The sequence below is a fragment of the Hypoxylon fragiforme genome, assembly GCF_022984875.1.
Source record: "Hypoxylon fragiforme strain CBS 206.31 chromosome Unknown GGS25scaffold_10, whole genome shotgun sequence".
NCBI classification, from domain to species: Eukaryota; Fungi; Ascomycota; class Sordariomycetes; order Xylariales; family Hypoxylaceae; genus Hypoxylon; species Hypoxylon fragiforme.
This window is the reverse complement of record NW_026054765.1, coordinates 1876870-1901839: the sequence shown is the minus strand read 5'-3', so window position 1 is coordinate 1901839 and position 24970 is coordinate 1876870. Positions and strand designations below refer to the sequence as shown.

Genomic DNA, 24970 nt, shown 5'->3' with positions numbered 1-24970 from the left:
TGATCGGATAGATAGATGTTGCCTGTCTAGGCTATAGTGATCCTTGGCAGCTTCCATGATTGGGTCTGTTGAGGAAAGCCAAGGAAATGACAAGGATTTAAGGAGGCTTTCTTACTCTTGGCGACTTCCAAGTACGAACATAGAAGCTGTTATGAAGAAGAACATTGAAGTTGTGAAGTGGGAAGTAGCATTCGCGTGTTTTATTTTAGTGCTGATAGGTGGAGGCTTTTCTTCAAGTTAACTATTCTTGTACATATCCTAGGTAACTAGGTGCTTACATAAATACTACCTGCCAAGCAAAAAGGATTCAAGGGGCTATTACATGGATGCATCATGTCTGTATAATTATTAGAGTTCAGCGGTGTCACTCGTCCCGCAGTTCCGCTTCAAATATAGCAGGCGCATGTGGTGCTAGGTACCTGGTACCTCAGCTTGCCCCTCATCAGTGGAATAATACACTATTAATGCGAGTCTAGACTCCCGTAAGCCTTATTATCTTCATTAACATCATTTACTATCACGAGGTTCACCTAAAAAATGAACAAAAAAATCAAGCACGTCGCTTAAGAGAAACTCCTCACATGTACCAACATGCCACGAAATAGAAGAAATGGAAGGGAAATATGTATATGACCAATTGGAAACTATCACGATCAAATGTCGCATCAATCGGCAAGCCCCTTATCGATTGAGGTCTAAACCCGGCGATCTTTGTGGGGTGCATATGAACCCCTAAAAAGAACAATGATGAGCTTGACTTGGCACTGGTCAAATCAACGGACCGAACACTTAAAATTCTCCTAACGTTCCCAGATTCTCCCCTTATAACTTTCCAGGCCAGAAAAAAACAATAGCCACTCTAAACCAAGCCGAACCCGAAAACGCCTATCTCCTGTATATGTCACTGCTGCTTTCTTGACCGCAGCATCGGTGTACAAGGAGGTGGCCCACCATACTTCATTTCGATATCTTGGGCCTTGAATCCACACCGATCGCAGATCCCGAGACCTCGTATCCCGGCGTCCAGATAGGTTGGAATGTCCAGTTCGTCCGCGAGGTTCGTGGCCCAGCCGACGAGCGCTGAGGCGTATCCTCTACCTCGGCTAGTCGACTTCGTCATAACGAGCTCGATAACTGGAGATGCTTAAGTCGGTACCAAATCTAATACATCATCGGCTTGAGAATTGACTTACAAACATGTCCCTCTTTTCCTACGACAAGGTTGTGAGCTCGGCCGAGGGGCTCGAAAAACTCGGCGAGCTTCTCTTCGCTTACCCCGGGGATGTCATCGCCCTTTGCCCATCTCGTCCTCCAGGAGTTCCCGGTAATGCTCTGGCCCGGTCGCACCACGTGAATGATAGCGAGCGCGACCGCTCTACCTATGGCTCTGTATCAATAACGTGTTCTGGAAACAATGACCTGGGACTCATCCTGACTGTTTAGGTTCCTGACAATGGCCACCTTTGACTCAGGCTTGTAGTAAGACTTTTGTCCCAAGAAGTTCTCAAAACTCCTCTGGAGCCATTTGCGACCGCCGTCTGTTTGCGGGAACACGATTTCCCCAGGCCCGGCGAAGGCTTCCCAGAAAATCTCGACGAGCTCGGGGATGTCATCCACGTTTGCGAGGGTTACTTTTCCCGCCATGTTGTGTTTGATTACTGACATTGATCACCAATGAATGGGGTTCGAATAAGTTGCCCAAGTCTAGAAATGTGCGAGTTGCGCTTCTTTATCTTCTCCATCTCCAGCCGACCCCCTTTTGGAATTAGGGTTAGAGTTCAGAAACGTCAAGCTTGCCGGGCCGGTCATTGTCAACTGTCAACTCTAACCTTGTCTGTCCGTTCGTGGCAACGCAACGTTCAGCGGTTGTGGCCGAGGTGGGCATTAGACTTGCCTCTCCCCGCAAATAAGTTCGGATGACAGGCCGTCAATCAAACTCACGCATTTAGCTTCCATGACGCTTCTATCCGAGCTAGGTTCGTCAGCTTCATTCGCGGCTGTTCGTATGCGAATTCGTTGATATCGCTTGCATCTAGGCGAGTAAGAAATTCGGCTTCAAGACTAGGTAAGAATTGAACTTTCTCGGCGGGTACACTAGTATGTACATAAGTCGGTCTTTAAGGTCCTAACGGGTAGCCTATTGACTATATCGACGATAAGACATGGCCATATAGTATCTTGTCTGATTGTGCGTAAAAGCACTTACTACATGTCTACCTAGTCAGTAAGCTAATACGTACATGCATACCTAGGGGCTCCCGGATATGTAGTCGACGATTATGTCTAACTCAATGTGTTTACAAGCACTGACTGTTCTAGTATTGGATAACACCCTTATGCAGGTTCTTCGTACCCCTATCGTTTAGCTTTCTTTTTGCAAATTCCACGTTATCAATGCCATCACCGCTGTCAATAACACCTTAATACCTTAGCACGCGACCCAAGCTCGGCGAGGTTCTCTAATCTCCTCAAGTTGTTTCTACTCACAATTGGTGTCACATGTGCCTACCTATTATACCAGCTAAGCACCCTCGAGTCTGGCGGTATTGCGCATCGTGGCGAGGATGCAGTGTCACTTCTCCTTAGAGACTATGGCCATAGGCGGCCCGATACCCTCGGCGCTGCGGTCGGTGTTCAGGACTGTCTACTTGCCCATCTGACTTCGGTAAATCTGGGTGAATGCCTATGCAAGAACTACTCCGCACAGAGTAAGCTTTGCTAGACACGTATTAGGTTTCTCTCTCCAGTGATTATTTCTGTGAAAGCTCAGTAAGGCTAATAGGCATAGAGGTGTCTTATCATACTGTGTTATACCTACACGTGTTATAGACGTTGCGAGGATGATCGGAACTGGAATAGAGATGAATATAGGTCAGTACCTAAGTAGTCTTACTACAATCGTATATTCGCCCATGTTGCTTTTCAGTATCTCACCCTCCTAGCTACTCAGTAGCTAGGCCATTATCCTTACATCGAATGTTTATTTCAAGAGTTACCACCCATCTTAGCGGATGCAATACACCAATCATTTCTATACCCCGTCAGCAACCCCGCCCTACCGGCATATCCAGCCGTCAAGGCGAAATAGACCTCGGGTTTTCCGAGACTTCCATCTCCGAATCATTCTTCGCAACCGACTTGTAACCCCCCCTAATCGTTTCCTCGCTCCTCGGCCTCTCGGCAGCAGCTGCGCAAACCGCGCATGACTCCGCCTCCTCCCCATTCTTGACCCAGAACCAGCCGACCAGGAACGTGAACGCCGCCCAGATCCCCTGCAGGATCGCGAGGTCCGCCACCAGCACGGACACGAACAGGTTGCCCCCGGACTTCAGCTGCGGCACCTGGCACAGGTAGTCGGTCGTCAGCACGGACTGGTTCACCTTCAGCGGGACGGCGAGGGGCTGCGAGGGGTCGAAAGACTGCAGGAAGATGTTGCTGTCGAAGTCGAACTGGCGGAAGTGATGGGATAGGGTTAGGTTCGCCTGTGTTAGGTTGGCGGTCAGGTTCGCGAGGAGGTCGGGCTGCGCGAGCATGTTGGGCATCAAGGCGTCGTTGCGGCCGAGGTCCGCAAGCACGGTGAACCACATCGACTTGCCGAGCGTCCCGACGGAGCGCCATATTCCCGGGAGCGGCCGCTCGAAGGCCGGCGTGCTCGCGGCTAGCTCGGTGATCGAGCTTGTGTTGCAGTAGCTGCTCTGCAGGTACGCGACGCCGGTGGAGTTCAGCGGGATGAAATAGCAGGCCCGAACGAACAAGAACTCGGGGCTGGTGACCTGCTCTTCGATGGTGCCGGGGAGAGTGGTGTTGCGGTGCAGGCTCAGGGTGCCCTTGAAAAAGGGGGGAGGGGTTCGCTTCATGTTCTCGTTGAAGAAATCTTGCATCACGGTGCGCCAGTACACGTTCAGCATCGAGTAGCCCCAGAACATGCTAGGCTCGGTCGTTTTGTTGAGGGTGAGGAACGTGGTAGACCCGAGATTGGGCGGCGGGATGGCGTCGTATGTTGCGATGAGCTGGAAGTACGTGCGGCCGCTGGGCGAGCCGGCGTCTATGTAGCACTCTGTCGTCGTGGTTACAGTTCCGCCCACCGTGATGATTTCAAGTTGCCCAGCTGTCCGATCTGGCCCTTCAAATTGAATCTGGACTTTGGTTATGTTACAGCTTTGGATGGGATTGTTTTTGTATATCAGTGATCCCTGGTAGGTGTGGACACCGTCTCCTCCCGTCTGCCAGACCCTGCCTAGCGTGTACGGGAACGCCTTCTTGTCGGTGTAAATGGTGTTTTGGATCGGTATGGTCGTTGGATCGCAAGAAGCCTGAGCTCCCACCAAGTATGACGGCCATTTAGAAAACCACAAGCTGTTCGACTCTGTACCATTTGGATCGGGGGTCGAAGTCGGTACGAGTTCGTAACCCGTGGCCGCTACGTTGATGAACGAAACGAGCGCAATCGCTATTACAGCACCTACGCAGACCACTGGGGTAAACCATCTTAAGGGGTATGGGCGGCTGATGCCATACGAAAACCAAGAACGGTACGCCATGGCGACAGTAGAAAGAGTATCCGTATCCCCATACTTGCCGAATGAACGGAAAGCCAAGACGGCCGGGAATATATACAGTCTAAATAGGCAACTTCAGTACCTACTGCCATGATACCTCACACTCCCTCAGCTAGGTGTGGTGGGGCACACTTCTGCGGCTGACATGGGCTGAGAATCAACTAAGGCTATATTAAGCATTATGGCGTACATCCTAGATGCATTCAATCTTAGATATCCAGTTAGTGTCCAATAAGCGTTCGAATCAATGTGCTTCGTCGTGCAGGGTGAGCTAGGCTTCCACGATATTATACCTATCGGGGACAAGACGACTGCTCGAATTTACATCACACCACCCCCTTCATCGTCTCTTATGCGCCTACTAGGCCGGCATGTAAACAAGCTTTTAACAAGCTTTGAGGGAGAACGGCAGAGACTAAGGAATCCTTCGCGGCAGAGCAGGATTGCTCGTCGTTGAGGACGTGACTAACATGTGACTAAGAAAATAAGTGGAAAGGGGGGACTGCCCAACTACATATGTACGGGAAGCATTCGCATCTGCCTAACCTAAGGTACATAACCAAGGTAGGTATATAAACTACAATACCCTATGGAATTAGTACATACGGCCATAGGACTTGGAAAACTCGGGATCCCGTCCGCTCTCCCATAGATAAGCCAAGTACCGCCGGATCAGTAGTTGGGTCGGTGACGACCAGCGAATCCCCGGTGTTGTATGTTTTTTTTTGTTTTTTTCCGGTAATTCTCTCTTGTTTGTTTTCCCTTTTTACTTTCAATCTGTTCGTATTCTCTTATCATTACAAAGTACATCAGAGGCTCGGTCGGTACGTAGTAGATATGCCCCATGAACGAATGAAACCCATGGCTGTGTCCAACAAGTATCATGCAACAGCCCCTGAAAGTTTTCCTACCTAGACTACATGTAGATAGTGGCAATACCCTTAGGAAACCCACGTTATACCATTGGAAAGGTGATAAACTCCGACGTTTAGACCAAACAGGCTTCTCTCCACCGATCGTCGCCATGCCTAAAGTTGAGCGCCGCTTGCACTTTACCCGTGCTGACAAAATCCTCTAACGCACACGTCCCGTACTTATCGGTCTTACAACCAGTCGGCCCTAACCCGAAATTCGCGCCGTCCAATACCAGCTGGATCCTGTCCTTATGCTTGCACTCCAACCTCTTCCAGAACATGGACGCCGCAAACGGCATCTGTTTCGCCGCTCTCCACGCCCTCTTCGGGTCCACCGGTCCCTCAACCGGGTAAGCCTTATCAAACGCAAGCCCCAGCGCCGTCAACCCCATCGCAATCGTCTTGTCGTGGCCAAAGCCCAACGAAAGATTCGGGGCTTCCCCGCTCTGCAGAAAGGCCGTCACATTGCCGACCAGCAGACTCCCCAGCACAGCGCCCATGTCGCCCGGTAGCCCGTACCCGGCGAACCCGCGCATGAGCAGGTCGGACTCGTACTCGTTCTCCAGGATCTCCCTCGGCAGGAACACCTCGCACCACGGCGACGACCCGATCCCCTGCACCGCCGTCCCGTACGCGCACGCGTAGAACATGCCCTGCACGTGCTCGGCCGTAAACCCAACCCCCGGGTACGCCTTGCCAAGCGCACGGTTAATGCGCGCCGCGATGGGCGGCAGATAGACCTCGCGCCAGCGCGGCAGCACGTCCTCGCCGAGCCGCTCGCTCCACCGCGGGCACGACGCGTGCGGCGTGATCCAGCTGACGGTGTCGGCGCCCTCGCCGACGACGCGCAGCGACGCCGTCGCGTTCGACGCGCGCCCGTAGTACCCGTCCATGAACCAGCGCGCGGACTCGACCACGCGGTCCTCGTCGCCGGCCACCACGTGGCTGTCGGTGTACAGCGATGGGTGGTGCAGGCGCAGCGCGACGCCGTGGTCGAACAGCTGCTTGCGCCCCGAGGCGGTCAGGTGGTCCGTGTGGAAGAAGGAGCCGTCCCAGCTGCCCTGCGCGAGGAAGGCCCAGGAGTGCGGGGGATGGGCGCGCGGGTGCGAGAACAGGGTGCGGTGCGTGGCGATGTAGGAGGATAGGTGGTCGACGACGGCGAGCTCGGAGGCGTGCGGGTGCCGGCTGCCGTGGCGGTGGATGAGGAAGGCTTTGGAGACGGTGCAGTCTGGTGGTGTGCCTGAGTGGAGTGATGCGGGCGTGTTGGGGGGGACGAAGATGGGGGAGCGGTGGCCTAGGTGCTCATACAAGTTGAACTTTTTCCGGTGGTGGCTCAGGGAGGAGGGTATCGAGATGATGTCCGTTACTTGTGATAGTAGGATTGCTGCTAACGCTAGCCCTAGGATCAAAACGATGCTCCATCGTCGATTTCCACGACGCTGCCACCGGGGCTTGGCGTGAAGCTCTTCTTTATCTAGTAATTTTGTTTTCTCGTCTTCCATGTTGGGAGGTTGGTAAAGATTGGAAGAGTAGAGTTTAGTTATTAGGTAGGTATTTGGCAAAGAAGATGCTCCAAGCACACGAGGGGTAAATTATTGCTGCCATATCAGGTTGCCTCTATTAATGAGGGGGCCTAAGGCTCTTATCATTGGTGCGATCTTCACTGAGCTCTCTGGGCAGTGTTTCGTGGTGGCCACTGACATCAAGGACAGTGCTATTGTACTCAGTACTAGGTACGTAATGAGTTCTGGAATACACGCCCTTTCATACCTAGGCACCTATACAACTGCTTTCTCGTAATGTTTACCTAGTACATAATGTTGCCTTTTTACATGTGTTATCCATTCGTGAAGATCTTAACGACAGATTGTAACTATGTACAATATGCTGTTTCGTTTTAGGCTCGCGGGCTACCTATTGATCTAGCAGCCCAAAGCACCTAAGCAGGGCTTAGAACGGCCCTATGCAAATCGGTATGGGGGCCGTTATAGTGTCTTGGCCTTTTGACTACCGTCCATACTAGGCCGTACAATACATAGCACCGAAACGGCCTCTAATAAGTCGGATAGAGACGAGATTATAAGACTAGTAAATTTTATTACCTCATCCAACTATTTACATCTATATATCTGGGTAGGTATATGTATAATATGGTATCATGGAGAAGGGAATACATCCTCAAGAGCCCAACACCGTTGCGGCGTCGCAACCACCCGCTGCAGATATAGTTGGCGACAAAGATGTTGCTATTGCGATGGTGGGAGAAGAGCGCCACGCCGTAGACCCCGATGTTGTCCGTCGCGCCGTCCGAAAAATCGATTGGTTCTTGATTCCTGCCATGACTGTCGGTTGTAAGTTTATTTTGATTTGTCCTCCCTTACTCTTTTAACAAACCTTAGAGTATCACGACTAACACTGATAAGATGGACTCGTGTATTATGATAAGGTGAATTACACCACCCCTAACTATGGCAACTCGGGACTTATACTCACATCTACCTCCAGGCAATCTTAGGCTCCGCAGCTCTATTCGGAATGACCGCCGATCTCCACCTCAGCGTCCCGGACCCGCGGAACCCCTCCGCCGTCGACACCTCTCGGCTCAGCTGGGCGACCTCGATCTTCTACTTCGGGATGCTGGCCGGCCTGTACCCGATGTCGTACGCCTTGCAGCGCTTCGCGACGGGGCGCGTGCTCGGCATCATCGTTGTGCTGTGGTCACTGACGTGCATGCTGACCGCGGCCGTGACCTCGTACCAGGGGCTCTACGCGCAGCGCTTCTGCCTCGGCTTCGTCGAGAGCGTCATCCCGACGGGCTTCATGTGCATCGTCAGCGGGTACTACACGCAGCAGGAGCAGTCGCTGCGCCAGAGTTGGTGGTTCTCGTCCACGGGGCTGTGGACGATTATCGGCGGCGCGCTGAACTACGGGTTTGCGCAGATTACGGGGGGCGGGCTGAGGCGCTGGCAGTATATTTACCTCCTCGCTGGGTGCCTTACTTTTATGTTTGGCTTGTTCTGCTTCGCAATGCCCAGCTCGCCGGTTACGGCGTGGTTCTTGACGGAGCCAGAACGGTTTGCGGCGGTCGAGCGGCTGCGCTATGGGCAGACTGGCGTGCGGTGTAATACGTTCAAGGTGTCGCAGCTGAGGGAGGGGGTGCTGGACGTTAAGATATGGCTGATTGCTATCATGATGGCGTCTGCTTACACCGTCAACGGTGCTGTGTCTGGATTTGGCCCCTTGATCGTGTCGACGTTTGGTTGGAGCACCCTGGAGTCCATCGTCTTCCAGTTCCCACTAGGGGGTCTATGCTTAATCGTTATCCTACTCACTGGCTGGCTTGGGTCACGCTACCCGGATATTCGCATCCTGATGTTAATTATCTGCTGTCTGCCTGTTATCGCAGGATGCGCCATCATCTGGAAGAGCCAGTGGACGTTCCACGCTGCAGCGCCAGTGATCGGCTACACAATCACGGGGACATTTGGCGGGGTGGTTAGTTTGATCATTACCATTGGCATGTCTAACGTCGCTGGACACACGAAGAAGAGCTTTACCTCGGCGACTATATTCGTCGCCTATTGTGTTGGTAAGAATCTTCAAATTCCAATCTTGTTGGGGCATGTAGCCCATCTTGTTACTAACGCGATATATGCTAGGAAACATCGTTGGCCCCCAGTTGATCAAGAGCCAAACCAAAGCCGCCCATTACCCAGAACTCTGGCTTGGGCTCATTATATGGTTCGTTTATAACCTCCAGAGTAACTCGTCTCTTGTCCCAAACTAATTTGTTGTCGTTATCTAGTTACTGTATCACTATTATCGCCTCGGTGGGTCTCTTCATGGTTTTGCGATACGAGAACCGAAAGAAGGAATTGTCGGTGGTGGAAGACGAAGCTGAGAGAGCTAAGCTTGCCTTTCAGGATCTTACCGATAAACAAAATCCCTATTTTCGATACGTTATGTAAACATCTGCTTTATGTAATCGATGAGTAGCTTGGTATACTGGAAAGGATTCATATTTTTCCTCTGTTAGATGGGCTATTTCAAACAGTGAAACTAAGTGAGTGGAAACAATCGATATAACCTACCACTGGTGTTCTTTTACTTGGTGCCTTCAGGTATCGATTCCGTACGGGAACTGAACATGCGTCTTAGGCGTCCAGAGAGCTTGGATGATTTGGACTCTCCGCTTTCGCCCGAGGTTGAACCTAAGCTCATAAGACTGCTCCTGCGGCGTTTGAGATTGTCATCACCTGGTATTGGGTCGGGTACGATAGCTTCTTCTCTTGTTCCTAATTTCATATCATGGTTAGCTAGAAGCTTGCCAGACACCTACTGGAAGAAGCAGGACACCTACGGATATTGCCGGCTCCCCCAATTCCAAATGACCTTCGACGGTCTTCCTTGACCATTACCAAAGGCATTTTGATATAGATTTTAGGCTTGCTCGTGGACCAAGTTGAGTGATCACAGAGTGAAGGTACTCCTGAGTGTAGAAGATGGGTCTACATTGAGACATAGATATCGAGCCTTGGCTCCGTTCCGAGTGGTATAATGTAAAAGGTTATCTGCGAGACATGAGATGGGGTGGCATTGATATCCTCAGTGGCATGATCTTCTTTGTCACATTCCAGGCAATAAACCCTCACTATCCAAGATAACCAACTTGCTTCTCATTGGCTCCCGAAGAATTGATCTTGCGTTTGAGTTCACTGAACCACGAATATGTGTGTCGTCATCTCACATAGGGCTTAGCCGGTTCATATGATAATCGATCGACGTTGGAGATAGTGGAACCAAAGTTCACTGGCTCTGCGGCTAGAGACATTCCTGAATCATGATATCATTTAGAAAAGAGTCGAATCTACCTTTATTGAAAAAGAAACATTGAACCTGAGATCTTACACTTACAGGGTGCATGTGTACATTGTGTAGCTTATTAAAAAGGGTGCTGACTTGGAAGCTTATTTATTGTGCTTTATCCAGATCACGTGATGTCAAGCCCAATGGTTTGCATTACCTAGTAAACTGTAGCTTAAAATGTGGATCGTGGTCGTTTTAGCAATATGTCATTTTGACGAATAATTACATGTACAATTACATGTACAACCACATAAACCGCATCCCTTCCTCACACCTGTCATGATATAGACCGACAATAACCATGGCTGTAAAAGCACCGGCGCACTTTCACTCCATGGAACCGGATATCCGTCTGGAGGATTATCTCGACGATAAGCTACAGTCCCCTACCGACCTCGAGGGTCTCGATAGCTTAATCGCGAGCGTTGAACTTCAACGTACTCAGCTCCAAGCCCAACTCGACCATGCTACTAAAGAGCTACAAGATGTACGCCAGGCGGCTCGGGATCGCCAAGGAGGAGTTGCTCGGTCAATAGAGGAGTTCCAGAAGCTTCAGGAGAGCATCGATGTACGCTTAAAAATCGTCGCCGAGTCCAACGCACCCGAAGAAGCCATCCGACGTCTCGAACAGCCTATGAAGCAGCTTCACAAGGTCGACCTTGCCTACCAATATGTTACGCTACTGCAAGATATTGAAACCTTGCGGCTGGAGGCCCGCTCCTATCTGCCACAGAGTCCCAAAGCTGCATTACAGCCCTATTCAACACTTAAGCAGCTCAGCGTGCGATTGAGAGAGCTACAAGGAGCGGCTGACGGGGCCGCCATACATTTGGTGAATTATACAGAAAAGGTCACGGAGGATCTGTGGGATGAGATGAAGAGTACCATGTCTAAAGAGCTGGAACAGGTTCTGAAGAATCGCAATTGGCCGCAGGGGGTAGATCCGAACGCCGAGATGGATGCCGAATGGCTGCAGTGCTTCGAAAAGCTCATCGATCTGCAGGTTCCCGAGGTGCTGTACTCTGAGAAAGTTGTTGCGCTACTGCCCTTCGAAGCCATGGTAAAGCCATTTGTCCAGTGGTTTCGTTTCCAGTTCATGGGCAACAACGCGACCAGCACTCCCCAGGCCTTTGGAACTTTCTGCATACCGCAATTCCTGTCGCTGATTGACAAGTGGGAAAGCTTCTTTCGAGAGAATGTGGGCTACATCATGGCATCACGGTTTTACGAGACGAAAGTTAGAGACTTGTCAGTCTACATGGATCCCGCTTGCGCTCTGATCACCGCGTTACTGCCTGTCATGCGAGAGAAAATCGATGCTATGGTTCAACATGGGCTCCAGAACCCACAATTCTTGAGTAGTCTTATGGTGCAGCTCATGGATTTGGATGATGAGATCCGCTCTAGATTCAATTATGATGGGGGTGACCCTGAAGAAGGCTGGGCCGGCTTAATGTCAGAGGTGTTGGAGAAACATTTTGAGGATTGGTTCAAGGCAGAGAAAGAATTTGCTCTTGAGCGCTATCATGTCATTATGAACTCTCCCGATGCGCGAAATATTGACTATGACTATAGTGGCCATGGCAAGATGAAGCCTACATTCGGCGCTGTGAGGGTGACCGACTTATTGAAGTCTGTTACCATCCAATACCAGCGAGTTCGTAGATTTTCCCATAGATTGCGATTTCTTATCGACATCCAACTGGATATTCTAGACGACTACCACGATCGATTTAAGGACTCACTCGACACTTACTACACGATCAACTCCACCTTAGGCCGCACTCTCCATGGAGTCACGAGGGAACAAGCGGCTGCCCTGGAAGGCACCGGTGCGTTCGAAACGCTCTGTAAAGTTTTGGGGAGCTCTGACCATATCATCGCTACATTGAAAGACTGGAGCAACGAAGAGGTAAGGCTCAACATGCATAGAAATTACGTCGCATGTTGATCCGCTAACAACCGGGAAGTTCTTCGTAACATTGTGGGAGCAGCTTCAGACAAGGGCAAAGCGAGCGGATGGTGAGGGCGATATTGCCAGTGGAATGAGTTACGAAAATGTGAAAGATAGAACCTCCGCAGTGGTCGGTTCCGATGGCGATGGTGGCATCTTATTTGACGAGACCATAGCTGCCTACACCCATCGTCGCAAAAATGCCGAGGAATATCTGGTTGCGGCGTTAATTGACTCTCACCAGAAGGCATTCCGCCCTTACGTGGCCAAGACCCAATGGTCTACCATCAGCGATAATACCCATGGTAAACTTGGTGTTCTAATAAGTTCTATATCGCCTTGCTAACCCTGTTTAGCCGACACGTCCCAGCTTTCTATTACCCCTGAGCTAGACGAACCCTTAACAGTACTTGCTAAAAACCCCTATGTCCTCGAACTCTTGCTAATACCGTTATAGATACTGAAGCGAAACCTCAATTTCCTCGCCACTACCCTGAGCACGGCTGTCTATCGTCGAGTATGGCGAGAAGCACTGGATAAACTACAAGATATCCTCTGGTCGAGCATTCTCATGGCTCAGAGTTTTACAACGCTCGGCGCTGCTCAATTTATGAGGGATCTAGAGACCATCACTTCGGTCATCGACCAGCACATCCTAGACGGGTCAGCCGCATTAGGTGCATTGCTAGATGGTGCCATGTTATTGAATCTTCCCCTGGAAGCAAGTGGTGAAGAAATATCCCTCCAGCAAGCCAGCGATCGTATATTCACGGATAACACCGAAGCTAAGAAGCTGCTGGCCGAGCTGGGCTTGGGATCTCTTACCCCGGCCAATGCCAGAAAGATTTTGCAGAGACGGGTGGAGAATAGCGAATAACAAATTCCATCATGGCAGTCATAAAGTCCTTGAATATATGGCAATTTTTTGCCCCCTTGCCGGGCCACCTCTAATATGTTGAATTGCTCTCAGTAGAATCTATCCCATGCATTTCCTCATCTGTAGTTGAATGAACCTCCAACGCCTGCCTCTACATGATCCAGCCCGCGTAGTCCAAGCTCTTCCGGTCCCTCAATTACGGTTCGATACGAATATTTATTTTCTTCCTTCTTTTCTTCCTTTCCTCCCCATCTCTCTTCCTCTTACGAAAGAGCCCGCATCGTAGCCTCCACAACAGCAAACGTACCCGCACTAACCGGCATAGCCCTCAACAGCGTCGGCGCAATCCCCTTCCAGAACCCCCTCGCGCCCTCGGCCCTCCACGTCTGCGCGAAGCAGTCGCGCATCGTCTTGTACCGCACGTCCTTGCCGCTGAGCCCATCCGTCTGCATCTTGCTCTTGACGACGTCGAACGGGTAGCTCGCCAGCCACAGCGCCTCGCCCGCCAAGCCCCCGTACAGCGCCACCTTGTAGCTCGGCACGTCCTGTCGCCGTATCTTGTTGCGCGCGGCGTCCGCGTTCATCAGGTACTCGAACGCGAGGAACCACGTCCCGTACGCGAAGGCCTCGCGCCAGATCGTCACCGCTTCCCCGCGGTACAGGCCCCGGAACACGCCGCCGCCGCGCGTGGTTAGCTGGCGCACGCAGTCGAGGGGCCCGGAGTACAGGCGTCCGGCGCCGTGGGGCTGGGTCTGCAGCCGGATGCGCACGTGCTCGATGGGGCCGGAGATGACGGAGTTGGCGACGCCGGCGAAGGCGCCGGCGGCGAAGTACTGGCCGTAGCTCAAGTCCTTGGCTAGCGAGGAGGAGGAAGATCCTGCGTTGGCCTGGTTGGCGGCCTCGAAGTACCGCCGCGCGTAGCCGAAGGCGCCGAACTGGATGGAGACGCACGCGCCGATGCCGATGAGCGGCGTCAGCGTGCCCTTGTAGAAGGCGAGCGGGCCCTCTTTGGCGTAGATGGAGGTGGCGGCGTTGAGGGCGGAGCTGTAGGCGGAACTGGTCTGCAGGCGCACTTTGACGATGTCGAAGGGTTGGCCGATGAGGACTTGTGCGACGCCGCCCGCGGCGCCGGCGAGAAGGTCCTTCGCGGTGTCGAGGGCGCCGCCTTTGGTGTCGAGGTCTTGGGCTGCGTCACCCATTGTCTGCGATGTGATGCGATGCCCCTCGCGTGGTAGGTGGGTAGGTGGGGTTAAAGTTAATTGAAGAGGTGTTGTTGATAGGGTTGCAGCTTTGGACTAATTGTTCACCTAGGTAAAAGTATATATATGATTTGTTTACTGATATATTTTGGGGTATATGTTGTTGTATGTTATATCATAGGTTATAAATATTCGAGGTGAGATTATTACATAGGCCGATATAGGAGATGATGTCGGGTATTGAAGCGGTAAAAAAGACGTAAAAGATAGACACTTGAAGCATCTGTGTTGGTGGTTTTTTATGATTATCGATAATGGATAATGCACATTTTTATCAGTTAGTGCGTGATACCAAAGTTGAACTTGTACAAAATTTGTCTCCTAACAAATGACGCAATACCTATGCCAGTAAGATGCAATGCAACCAGTTAGAAGATTGGTGAAATTGATAAATGACTTGAAATTGAAATACACCAAGTAAATAGATCTTACTCCTTAGCAAAATTACAAACAAGAACAATGAAGAATGTTTCCAAGGTTGAGTCTTGAGATACATGTAACCTAGGTACTTGTCTGCAGTAACAACTTGCACGTTGAACTTTGCCCCTCTAGTAACAGGCGGGTAGCAAACACGGTTACTTGTGTAATTAGTCTCTATTACTCATGAAACCAGCCAATCAAATTGTTTAAATAAATCCCCTTCAAGAACGTTGAAAAAAATTAAAAAAGAGCCAATAAAACTTACTCTATGGTAAAACTTACTATAGTATCAAATCTACATATGTAGTAGGAACGCTCAAGGTCTGCAGTGTACAACTTCCTATTACAATTACATCAAGACAAGATTTGAAAGGGGCACACTTGGTACATAGTACATACTCCCTCAAAGTCCCGGCCAGTCTTCAACTTCTCAGATTCCATTCTTCACCAGGATCACCTCAACATCAGTCGTTCCTGATATCCCCAGAACTACCTAGGTTAGCAGCATCTGCTAGCTTAACTATCTAGGCGGACACCTAGTCAGGGCAGTCCTAATCAACCTTTTCCCAGGCCATAACCCCCATCTAATTGGAACCATACTATTCAACGCATGATGTCGCACATCCGTCGTGTAGGTAGTCGCCTTATGGAGTTCTGGGTTGACGGCGGATGTCGCAGCAGCGGCATATCCAATGCGATTGGAGCTTCTGCCTCATGTCTCAGAGTCACCAAGAACCGCTACGAAGTCAAGCGAGAAGAATTGTCAAACACAGACTTCCCAGCCACAAACCAAAGAGCCGAGCTTCTAGCCATCTTTCTTGCTCTGGAGACGGCCCTGGACAAGTACAAGGGCAAAAAAAAGGTATCTCTGAATATCCACATCCACTCCGACTCCGCCTACGCGGTCGGGTGCATGACGGAGTGGCTTGAGAGGTGGTCGCTCAATGGGTGGAAGACCGCGAAGAATAAGGATGTGGCGAATATGGACCTTATCCAGGCCGCTGCTGAGCTCGATCGTCGGTGCCAGATGATGGGCCACTACACTTCCTACCGCCAAATCCCGAGAGAAAAGAACAACATGGCCGACAATGTCTGCAAAGAAGCGCTGGACATAATAGAAGAAGAGGGTCGTCTTACCGGGCCCCGCACGCTCCGGATGCGCAGCAATTGAGTAATCGGTGGAAACTGATTAATAGAGGACGATGTGGCACAGCAGAGGAATTATAGTCGGGAATAGGAGAGACGGATTTCCGGATTCGCCCGCCAGATGGGTGCGAAATGAGTGGGTCTCGCAAACTCCGGGACTTGGCTGCCCGCGGAGCCCGGCCGGCATAGCGAGGTTTACCGTACGCGGATGGTGATGATACGTACGTATTATAATATGCTTCGAGATATGTTGAATTCAATGAAATGAAATAATATATATTGCGTTCATTAACTTCTCAATATACCCCCGCTGACTTCTATTAGATCATAGTACCACTTACCAACGTAGATACTCAGCTCAGGTACTTGGCTTACTCTATTTTCTTGTCTTGGCCAATTCCTCCAAAATGTCTTACACCCGTTCTGCCATCGTCACCGGCGGCACCATCAACCTAGGTTTTCACGCAGCGACCGAGATTGCTCGCCAACACCCAGACTGGCTAATCGTCATCTCATCCCGAAGCAATCGTGAACACGCCGCCAGCAAAATCAACCAGCTCCTAAAGCAAAACAACACCATCTTCCTACCCATAGACCTCGCAGACCCTAACAGCGTCCGCACATTTTCGAAAAACTGGACATCCAAGAACCACCCCCCCATCCAAGCCCTCCTCCTAAACGCCGGCCTCCAGTTCCCGGGCAAGCTCACCACGACACCCGAGGGCATCGAATCCACCTTCGCCATCAACCACATCGGCCACGCCCTCCTCTTCCACCTCCTCTGCCCCCACCTCGCCCCCCACGCCCGCGTCGTCCTAACCTCCAGCGGGACCCACGACCCCGCCATGAAAAGCGGCCTCCCGGACGCCCTGTACACCTCCGCCGAGGATCTCGCGCACCCGCCCCCATCCATAGCGAACGGGGATGGCCGCCGCCACTACGCCAACAGCAAGCTCGCGAACATACTGTGGACGTACGCGGCGCACAGGCGGCTTGGGCAAAGCGTTCCCGACCGCGGGGTGGTGGTTGCGGCGTTCGATCCGGGTCTTATGCCCGGCACGGGGCTCGCGCGCGAGTACCCCCCCCTGATGAATTTCTTGTGGTGGAAGGTGCTGCCGCGCGTGGTGCCGGTGCTGAAGTGCGTGTACACGGAGAACATACACACGCCGGGGGAGTCGGGGGCGTCGCTTGCTTGGTTGGCTACTATGGAGGAGGGGGGAGGGGGGAAGTACTTCGAGGGACGCAAGGAGATTATGTCGAGCGAGGGTAGTTACGATGAGAAGAAGCAGGATGATTTGTGGAGCTGGACGGTCAGGCATGTGGCGCGAGATGAGGCGGAGGTTGAGCGGTTTGAGGCTTTTGGGTAAGGGTGGTGGAGTGAGGTGGAAAAGGGGGGAGGGGGGTAGTTTTCTGTCCAAAATATTCTTAATCAGCGCATCTTTTCTATTTTCTCCTTTGTTTGGTAAGGGTATCTCCAATCTATATTGACAGGCATTCACGGTTTAGTTGAATAATCATAATACTATTGTTCTCATGACCCTTTCGAGTTCCACCTACTCAAGTAAGAAAACTCGAAAGGGATTCAACTAGGTGTGTCACAGCTATCACCAGCTACAGGTAGTGGTCACCCACCACATATCCTAACGCAAATAAAGTATCAATCTTTCAAGTTTTCCTAGTGGGCCATTATCTTCTTCCTGTCATGGATACCATGACTTATAGCATCCCCATCCACGATGATGATACAATAAGGGCAGATGTCTAGTACTGGACTCAGGCGAGGTTCGGATAGTTTCTTTCCCATCTAGCTGGGAGATCATCAATGAATTGTCTCATACAATTCCTCAAAGCTTTTGTTCGCAAGCAATGGAAGGTGTTGGTAGAGGCGAGTCACCCGATGTCTCAGAATTTCCACCAATGCTATTGTAGAGCGGTGGGCTTGAATCTTGGAAGATGATCAGTGCAGTATGCAAGTTTCGACTAGGACCGTCTGGTCTATGTCTAATTCAATTTCATACTGGGTTGGTATACGGGATAGCATCAAAGAGCCTTCGAGTCTGGCTCGTAGCTTTCTCGAACAATGTGTGGTATGGGTTGATCGAACGGAACTTTCTCGGTCGAGTTAGATGTATCTCTTGGACTGGATACTCGGGGTCTGGTATATATATCTAGGTAGGTACGAGTCTGTAAGCAGGAGGGAAGAAAGCCAGAATCGCAAGACACCATCCAACCAACCATACCTATCCAAATAAGTATCAACAAGATCATCCACCCTCACCAATTCTCACGAACTTTCATAACGACTACCTACAGTACAATGGACTTCCAATACGTTAACGGTAAACCCAGCGGATGGCACGAGAAAAAGCTCCGCAAAGATGGTTGGCGTTGGGTCAACACCAACTCGATCGGCCCTACCACTCAAGCTGGCACACACGGGTCGACCCATGCGCCCGACCGTCTAGAACCGCACAGTCATCACAGTCTTAACACTCACCTAGTTGTCCAAGGCGACCTTACGATCAAAGAACATCGAGGCCGCAGCACCGACCCAAAAGATAGTGTGTACGCGACGATATCTTCCCACGGCGGCTATCCAGAGCACTTCGTGAAGCCGCAGGTCAAGTACTCAGCTACCTCAAAAGCAGGCTGTACCTTCGTCGAAGGCCACCGCTCTCTCAGCCCCAGCACGGCAGAGCGTTTCATGGCTCGCGGCGCCTTGCGGGCCACGGAGTCGAACGGCGACTATGATTTCGCACCATACCAAGACACCATCAGGAGCTGGCTCAGAAGCGCCAAGTTCAACCCCCGAGGGAAAGCACGGCCTTGTTGTGAGTATTGTGGCCAACTCCCTATCTTGGAGTATGCCATCGCGCCGAGATCGGATCTCGAGCGGTGGATGCAGGAGGGCATTGCGAAGTGGTTTGAAAATGAGTGGAGGAAGAGTTCCTGCTAGGCAAGGTTCGGGTATGATGCTTCTTTATGTGGCGGCTTTCTCGGTGTTGTGCAACTTTTTTTTTTTTTTTTTTGCAATGATGGTCTTTTGGAGCTTGAGCAATTCGACGTGTCATCAAGTGGGAGTCGTGACGGGAACTCAGCATTGAAGGATTGGAATTTCAATGATACCTAGTTGTTAATGGAGCATGTACACGAGAAACATGAAATTTATGTAGGAATTTTAGAAGCAGACAGATTAACTACCTACCTAGTGAAATCTAATGATAGCCAGAACATTATAAGTACAATCCCCATGCGTATGGATTCTGGAGTGTTGTCTCCTGGATAGGGGAAGTTGGGAATGCCATGTTAGGTACGTTATTCAAGGCCTCGCTTAAAAGCGTGGGATAGAATGAGTTGTATTAGTGGCAAGTAGCCTTGGGAATCACCTTTCCAGATGTTAACGCAACGAATCATGTCCATGGATTACTGTTGCAGCTATTGCTGCAACCAAGAAGAAGAGGAAAGGAAGAAAGCTTGCTTTATTCCTAACTGCAATGGCGGAGTGCCAACATATGGCCATAAGGGCCATATGGCTCTAGTGGAGCCTAATGGTGCCTGAGGCACCTGCAACAATTGCCAACTAAACTACAGGTATTTCTCATGCAGATGATCATCGCCCCAGTTCACGCGATCTGAGATTTGGGGTATCCTAGTCTGGTTCCACTATAGCTCTTGGATGCATTTCCCGGAAACCTTTACGTAAATACCATCTTCATATGCACTTCGTGTCAGTAGTCCCGAGTGGTAGATAGGTACAGAGAATCCCTAGTATCGGGGCAGACCCAGCCCCTCCCGTCTCCCTGTGCTTGCAGGGTCTAGATACGGCACCTCCCCTATACCCGAAGCGCGGACACCGGTCCTGTTGCCCTCGACGAGATGTGTATCGGGCTGTTACCACCCGAGTTAGAACGTGGTGAAGAAGAGAAGCAGACGCAAAACAAAAAATCATTTCTCAGAGGCCGTGCCAAAAAAAAAAGGGGGGAGAGAAACACTCACAGTAGCAGCATGCAGCGTGCACACATTACTCCAGACCGCACACGCGCCCCTCGTCCAGTGCATCCGCGCAACACAATCATGGTTCCTCGTGATAAGCCGCATCACATACTCGCGAATCATGTGATCCTCGTACGCGTGCACGCCATCGATCCTGCTCACGTGCAGGCCCACGCCCGCGAACACGGACTTCCACCCCGTCACCGGGTGCGTGCGGACCACCGGGTGCGACGGCGCAAACGCGTACCCGGCGTTCAGCGGCGACCCGCGCGGCGTCATCACGGGGTACCCGCCCGCCTCGCACGCCGACCGGAACACCGGCTGTGCGCAGGTCGCGGTCAGGCCCTCGAGGAGCGCTTGGAAGGCGGGCGAGAGCCGGTCGTAGAGCTCGTAGCCCGAGGCCCAGAGGGTGTCGCCGCCCGTGGGGGGCGTGGATTCCATGCGTAGGAAGGAGAAGTCGGAGGGGCAGGTTTCGAAGAGGCCTGTGGGGAAGAAGAAAAAAAAGCGTGGTTAGTCTATTACGGCCAAGGAGATCAAGTTGTTTTCACTCGTGTGCATACTGTCGCTGTGCCATTCCCGGGCCAAGTCTCGGGGCTCGTTGTTTGCGCCGGGGCGGTTCTTCATCGTTGCGTATAGCTTCTTGGCGGCCTCCGCGTTGATCACGTAGCTTTGGATATGGTTAGCAACTCTTCTTTCTTATGAATGGCTTACGGCGCCAAATGAGTCTTATCCAGATTTTTTAAAACTTGCATGTTTTCATCCGTCGTCCCATCCGCCATGGGGATGTTGTTGGGGTCGTTATACAACGGGTGCACATGAAGGCCGTTCTCCGCCGGCCGCCCGGTCAGCTTCCCCAACATATCAGTGATGTACTTCTGTTCCTCGATGGTGAGGTCATCTTGCGGCTCGCGGAAGAAGGCCACGCCGCGCTCGCAGATGGTTATCGCAAGATCGCGCAACTGCTCCTCTGCGTTGGGGGCTTGGAGCATATCCTTGAGTTTAGCGTGCGGGTACTCGCGGCCGATGATGGGAGTGACGTCGACGTAGGCGAGGTGGTCGATGGAGTTTCCCTTCTTTAGGGGCTCGCGCCTGAGCTTTGCCGTGGGTACGGACACCATTGTTGTAATATGCAAGATGGACAGACGTTATAGCCTTAAATCGTTATATATATCTGATGTATGATCCGTTGCTACAGGAGGTGAGGGTTGATTTGACAAGAAAAGCCAGGTTTTTATCAATCTCCGCATGAACTCGGTTGTCGACCGTATACAATGCAGTCATTTATTTATCTATATCATCGTCTGCGGAGAAAGAGCCGTGCTGTAGTTCCGGGTAAACTTATCACCATCGAAGGAACTGCCGTCCAATGAATCAAGGAAAGTTCTCCAACTGTTGCTCTCGGGTTATCATGCCTGGCTTTGAATATGCACCTAGATACCTATGGACGATATTGAGAATTGCCGGTCGATGAATTTCGGAGAAAGAGAAACGGTCTCCAACTTGCCACAAGCGCAAACGGGGAATGCTGCCTAGTATGCCACCAAGCTTCTGGAGTCATGCACCCATGATATCCCAACTCTCTGGCATCTGGGGAAGTGGAGAATGGGGGATGGCCAAATCCCTACTCTAGGGTACTAGGTAGCTATTCCGGTTCAGACGCGGGGACCCCTACATCTTGGATATTGTATTCCGCTCTCAGCTGAACAATTTAACATGGGATATGCATGAGAAGTAGTGTATTCTGGGGAAATAAATTCTTCCTTAGAGATGCCTCTTTCGTCGTTACCTATCTTCTATGATTCTTTAGGAAACACCAGCCGGCCAACCAACAATCACCAATTACAAACTCTAGAGAAGAGTGCTGGCCCAACATGGCTGGGGGAGCCGTCATATCGGCGAATCCGCTACAGCTAGACGTCCGGAGCCACCTCAAGTGTCTCGGGATCTGTTTCATCGTTACCATCTCAAGCTTCCAGTATGGTCTTGACTATGCCTTAGTTGGCGGGTTCATGGCCATGCCAGGTTTCTTGAAAGTATTCGGCTACTATGACGACGTGGCCGGGAAATGGGCTATAGATCCGACTGTTCAACAGCTTATTTCCTCTTTGATGACTATAGGAACGTTCGTTGGCTCACTCTCGGTTGGCCCGTTTAGCTCTAAGTTCGGTCGACGGCACGGGCTATGGATGGCCTCGCTCTTGAACTGTTTCGCGACGGCTGTTATGATCGGCACGACCAATTTGGGGGCGCTCTATTTTGCCCGCCTAGTTCTTGGTAAGTTGACAATCGAGTATTAGGTAATGTGCACAGTTAACAGGCGACAGGAGTCTCCGTCGGATGGTTCCTCACATTTGCACAGGTGTACATCAACGAGGCAGCACCCGCTCACCTCAGGGGCATCGCATTCGCCGTTTACCAGAGCCAGCTATCCATCGGCTCCATCATCGGGGCCGCCATAGACTACGGGACGCACAACATGCCCGGGATGGAATCCTACCGCATACCGCTCGCCGTTTTCTTCGTCGCTCCAACCATTCAAGGAGTCGCCCTTTTCTTCTTCCCCGAGAGCCCCAGATGGCTTATGACGCAGGGAAGGGGTGCAGAAGCCGAAGCGGCGCTCCGAAGGCTCCGCCACAGGCACATCAAGGAGAGCGAGCTCCAGGCCGAGTTCAACGAGATCCGGACTTCGACGGTGGAGCAGATGGAACTGCACAATGGGAAGAATATGTGGGTGGAGATGTGGCGAGGCACTAACCGACGCCGATCGCTTCTCTGCATCGCCATCATCTGCTTCCACTGCGCCAACGGCTCGAGCTGGATAAATATCTATACTACTTACTTCCTCACCACGGCCGGAGTCAGCGAGGCTTTCTCGTACTCCACGATGGTCACCTGTATGGGTCTGATCGGCGTCCTCGCTAGCCTGTTCATCGTTCGCTATATCGATCGTCGGGTTATCGTCCTCTCTGGTGTCGGAGCATGTGGTCTATGTCAGCTCGCGTTTGCCATCTCATGGACCGTGGCGCCAGGGACTGTGGAAGCCGCAAAGGTGGTCATCGCGTTCATATCGTTGTTCACCTTCTTCTACGTCGCTTATGGTAAGATGGAAGAGCAATGCCCTACCCCCATTTGTATTTAATACATACTAGGTATGACTGGGTTCTGGCTAACTTCAGAAGCACCCTACGCCTGGCTCATGGGAGGCGAATATGTCAGCAACCATCTTCGAGCACACACCTTCGGCTTAGCAACCGCGCTCAACTTCCTCGGAAACTGGCTGGGTGTCTTCACTGCGCCATACTTCATCAACCCGGCTAGCTTGGGCTGGAGCGCAAAATACGGGTTCGTTGTGATACCCCTGTCTCTTATCATGGATACCCCCTAACGTTGAAGCTACAGATATATTTGGTTTGCATCCAATGCGATACTGTTCATCTTCACGTTCTTCTTCATACCCGAAACCCGAGATAGGACGCTGGAGGAGATCAATGAGATATTCGAGGCCAAGGTTCCTGCACGGAAGTTCAAGAGCTACGTTTGCACTGGTACAGAAGCGATGGCAGTTGCGTCGGTGGTTGAAAAGAGGGAAAAGGATATATGCTAAACAGATATGCTAGCCTCAAGGGTACCTAGGTAGGCCAAGCCTGTGCATTAAAGAGACTACGATATTTTAATATTCTTAAGTTATGGACCATATGCGTGATAAATGCTTAATGCTCAGTTAAAGCGAAGAAACAGTATCAGCCCGGCTACAAAAACCAAACTCCTGGAACATCCAACAGCCATGGCACCGCTCCCTTGGCCGGTAGGAGATTCCGTGGAACTGGAAGTAGGAGTTGCCGACAAGGGTGATGTAGACTCACGGGTCCGATTGAACACTGCAACAACAAGCGTTAGTACCTACTCAACTCCTCAACCTCTCCGCCCAGAAAAATCAGGGTGTGTGCGAAAAGGGGGGCCACTTCAGGATTTACATACTCGACTTAACCCAATCCGCCGCATCACCAGAGTAGCGATTGAAATAATTCAAGTGCATCTGGACATTATAAGTCTTCCTGCCACCCCCAAACGCACAAACCGGATCGCCCTCCTCGCACCAATCCCTCAATACGCTGGCGAAGCTATTCAGCCCCTTTAGCAGTTCGTCTGATCGCGGATATACGCCATCAATACCCGCGCCCCCGAGCGTGTTGTACGGCTGGTTAGCGGTGTGGCGGATATCGCCGAACAGGAGGGCCGCGGCAACTATACACGACGATGCATCAGTCAACGCTGGCACATCCCACTCAACGTAACACCCTCGCAACTTAGACAGGACGGGGCGCATCATCAGCTCAACTTACCCATCCTCCCCGGGGCCGCATCCCGCTCTAACCCAGCAGCCTTGGGCGTCGTGCACCCCTGCATAAACACCTCCCCTCCCCCTCCTCCACCACCACCACCACCACCAAGTATATCGCCCAAAACATGCGCGCCCTGCGAATATCCGCTGAGCACCAGCTTCGTGTCCGGACACCTCCTATTATACGCCGTGATCTGGGCAACCCCCGCGCGCCGGCCCGCTACCACTGCGCCGCAGTACTCCGCGCCGAAGGCGTTGTTGTACACGATGTCCTCGTAGTCGCAGCTGCTGTTGCCGAGACCCGAGCAGATGGCCTGGACGAGCTTGCCCTGGCGGCCGGGGTACGGCTCGTTGTAGCCGCGGGAGAGGAGGATGTGGACGGACGTGCAGGTGTCTAGGCCTGTGTTTTGGGCGGCGGAAAGGGGTAGTAGGTAGGCTGTGGTCAACAGCAAGATCGCGCGCCGAAGTCTGATTCTCGTAGACATGTTTTCCCTTCTTCACCGCCAGGGAGTTGCTAAAGAGTATGTTCGCGACGTACATAGATGAATGAAAGTCGCAGAGTTGAAATATTTTAGGTGACATCACGGGGTAAAAGACCTCTTTTCAACCATCTCCCGTGCAGATCTCGTAGAACAAACCT

The 24970-nt window shown here is 51.6% G+C and overlaps 14 protein-coding genes across 14 annotated transcripts; 7 read left to right on the top strand and 7 right to left on the bottom strand.

Annotated features, from left to right (window-relative positions):
- Positions 1–901: 901 nt before the first annotated feature.
- On the bottom strand, positions 902–1644 carry GGS25DRAFT_526458 (uncharacterized protein; the record flags this gene model as incomplete). The annotated part of the gene is made up of 3 exons (XM_049264990.1): positions 902–1134; positions 1194–1379; positions 1437–1644. The coding sequence occupies 3 exons, from the start codon at positions 1642–1644 to the stop codon at positions 902–904; spliced, it is 627 nt and encodes a 208-aa protein (XP_049112494.1).
- Positions 1645–2369: 725 nt separating this feature from the next.
- On the bottom strand, positions 2370–4673 carry GGS25DRAFT_92375 (uncharacterized protein). The gene has a single exon (XM_049266151.1). The coding sequence runs from the start codon at positions 4539–4541 to the stop codon at positions 3075–3077; it is 1467 nt and encodes a 488-aa protein (XP_049112493.1). The 5' UTR covers positions 4542–4673; the 3' UTR covers positions 2370–3074.
- Positions 4674–5510: 837 nt separating this feature from the next.
- On the bottom strand, positions 5511–7461 carry GGS25DRAFT_92369 (phosphoglycerate mutase-like protein). The gene has a single exon (XM_049266150.1). It carries the CDS (start codon positions 6973–6975, stop codon positions 5548–5550), a length of 1428 nt encoding a protein of 475 aa, XP_049112492.1. The 5' UTR covers positions 6976–7461; the 3' UTR covers positions 5511–5547.
- A 170-nt stretch (positions 7462–7631) lies between these two features.
- Positions 7632–9441, top strand: GGS25DRAFT_526455 (MFS general substrate transporter; the record flags this gene model as incomplete). Its single annotated transcript, XM_049264989.1, has 5 exons — positions 7632–7824; positions 7897–7919; positions 7979–9062; positions 9133–9214; positions 9279–9441. 5 exons carry the CDS (start codon positions 7632–7634, stop codon positions 9439–9441), a joined length of 1545 nt encoding a protein of 514 aa, XP_049112491.1.
- On the bottom strand, positions 9402–10068 carry GGS25DRAFT_92236 (uncharacterized protein). Its single transcript, XM_049266149.1, has 2 exons — positions 9834–10068; positions 9402–9768 (listed from the first exon to the last, which is right to left on the bottom strand). Exons 1-2 carry the CDS (start codon positions 9898–9900, stop codon positions 9578–9580), a joined length of 258 nt encoding a protein of 85 aa, XP_049112490.1. The 5' UTR covers positions 9901–10068; the 3' UTR covers positions 9402–9577.
- A 341-nt stretch (positions 10069–10409) lies between these two features.
- Positions 10410–12598, top strand: GGS25DRAFT_511269 (TIP-1 family-domain-containing protein). The gene has a single exon (XM_049262713.1). The coding sequence runs from the start codon at positions 10641–10643 to the stop codon at positions 12288–12290; it is 1650 nt and encodes a 549-aa protein (XP_049112489.1). The 5' UTR covers positions 10410–10640; the 3' UTR covers positions 12291–12598.
- On the top strand, positions 12444–13302 carry GGS25DRAFT_92226 (RINT-1/TIP-20). The gene is made up of 2 exons (XM_049266148.1): positions 12444–12598; positions 12751–13302. The coding sequence occupies exons 1-2, from the start codon at positions 12596–12598 to the stop codon at positions 13168–13170; spliced, it is 423 nt and encodes a 140-aa protein (XP_049112488.1). The 5' UTR covers positions 12444–12595; the 3' UTR covers positions 13171–13302.
- Positions 12914–14771, bottom strand: GGS25DRAFT_92209 (mitochondrial carrier). The gene has a single exon (XM_049266147.1). The coding sequence runs from the start codon at positions 14367–14369 to the stop codon at positions 13434–13436; it is 936 nt and encodes a 311-aa protein (XP_049112487.1). The 5' UTR covers positions 14370–14771; the 3' UTR covers positions 12914–13433.
- Positions 14772–15462: 691 nt separating this feature from the next.
- GGS25DRAFT_526451 (ribonuclease H-like domain-containing protein) lies at positions 15463–16020 on the top strand (the record flags this gene model as incomplete). The annotated part of the gene is made up of 1 exon (XM_049264988.1): positions 15463–16020. One exon carries the CDS (start codon positions 15463–15465, stop codon positions 16018–16020), a length of 558 nt encoding a protein of 185 aa, XP_049112486.1.
- Positions 16021–16090: 70 nt separating this feature from the next.
- Positions 16091–17526, top strand: GGS25DRAFT_92181 (dehydrogenase/reductase). The gene has a single exon (XM_049266146.1). It carries the CDS (start codon positions 16403–16405, stop codon positions 17360–17362), a length of 960 nt encoding a protein of 319 aa, XP_049112485.1. The 5' UTR covers positions 16091–16402; the 3' UTR covers positions 17363–17526.
- Positions 17527–18312: 786 nt separating this feature from the next.
- On the top strand, positions 18313–18951 carry GGS25DRAFT_526449 (uncharacterized protein; the record flags this gene model as incomplete). The annotated part of the gene is made up of 1 exon (XM_049264987.1): positions 18313–18951. The coding sequence occupies one exon, from the start codon at positions 18313–18315 to the stop codon at positions 18949–18951; it is 639 nt and encodes a 212-aa protein (XP_049112484.1).
- Positions 18952–19724: 773 nt separating this feature from the next.
- On the bottom strand, positions 19725–21122 carry GGS25DRAFT_528461 (taurine catabolism dioxygenase TauD, TfdA family protein). Its single transcript, XM_049265191.1, has 4 exons — positions 20700–21122; positions 20549–20655; positions 19992–20470; positions 19725–19883 (listed from the first exon to the last, which is right to left on the bottom strand). Exons 1-4 carry the CDS (start codon positions 21104–21106, stop codon positions 19761–19763), a joined length of 1116 nt encoding a protein of 371 aa, XP_049112483.1. The 5' UTR covers positions 21107–21122; the 3' UTR covers positions 19725–19760.
- A 737-nt stretch (positions 21123–21859) lies between these two features.
- GGS25DRAFT_528458 (MFS transporter) lies at positions 21860–23592 on the top strand (the record flags this gene model as incomplete). Its single annotated transcript, XM_049265190.1, has 4 exons — positions 21860–22262; positions 22313–23086; positions 23168–23330; positions 23388–23592. 4 exons carry the CDS (start codon positions 21860–21862, stop codon positions 23590–23592), a joined length of 1545 nt encoding a protein of 514 aa, XP_049112482.1.
- A 113-nt stretch (positions 23593–23705) lies between these two features.
- On the bottom strand, positions 23706–24815 carry GGS25DRAFT_526446 (Alpha/Beta hydrolase protein; the record flags this gene model as incomplete). Its single annotated transcript, XM_049264986.1, has 3 exons — positions 23706–23866; positions 23967–24233; positions 24332–24815. The coding sequence occupies 3 exons, from the start codon at positions 24813–24815 to the stop codon at positions 23706–23708; spliced, it is 912 nt and encodes a 303-aa protein (XP_049112481.1).
- Between the last annotated feature and the right edge of the window lie 155 nt (positions 24816–24970).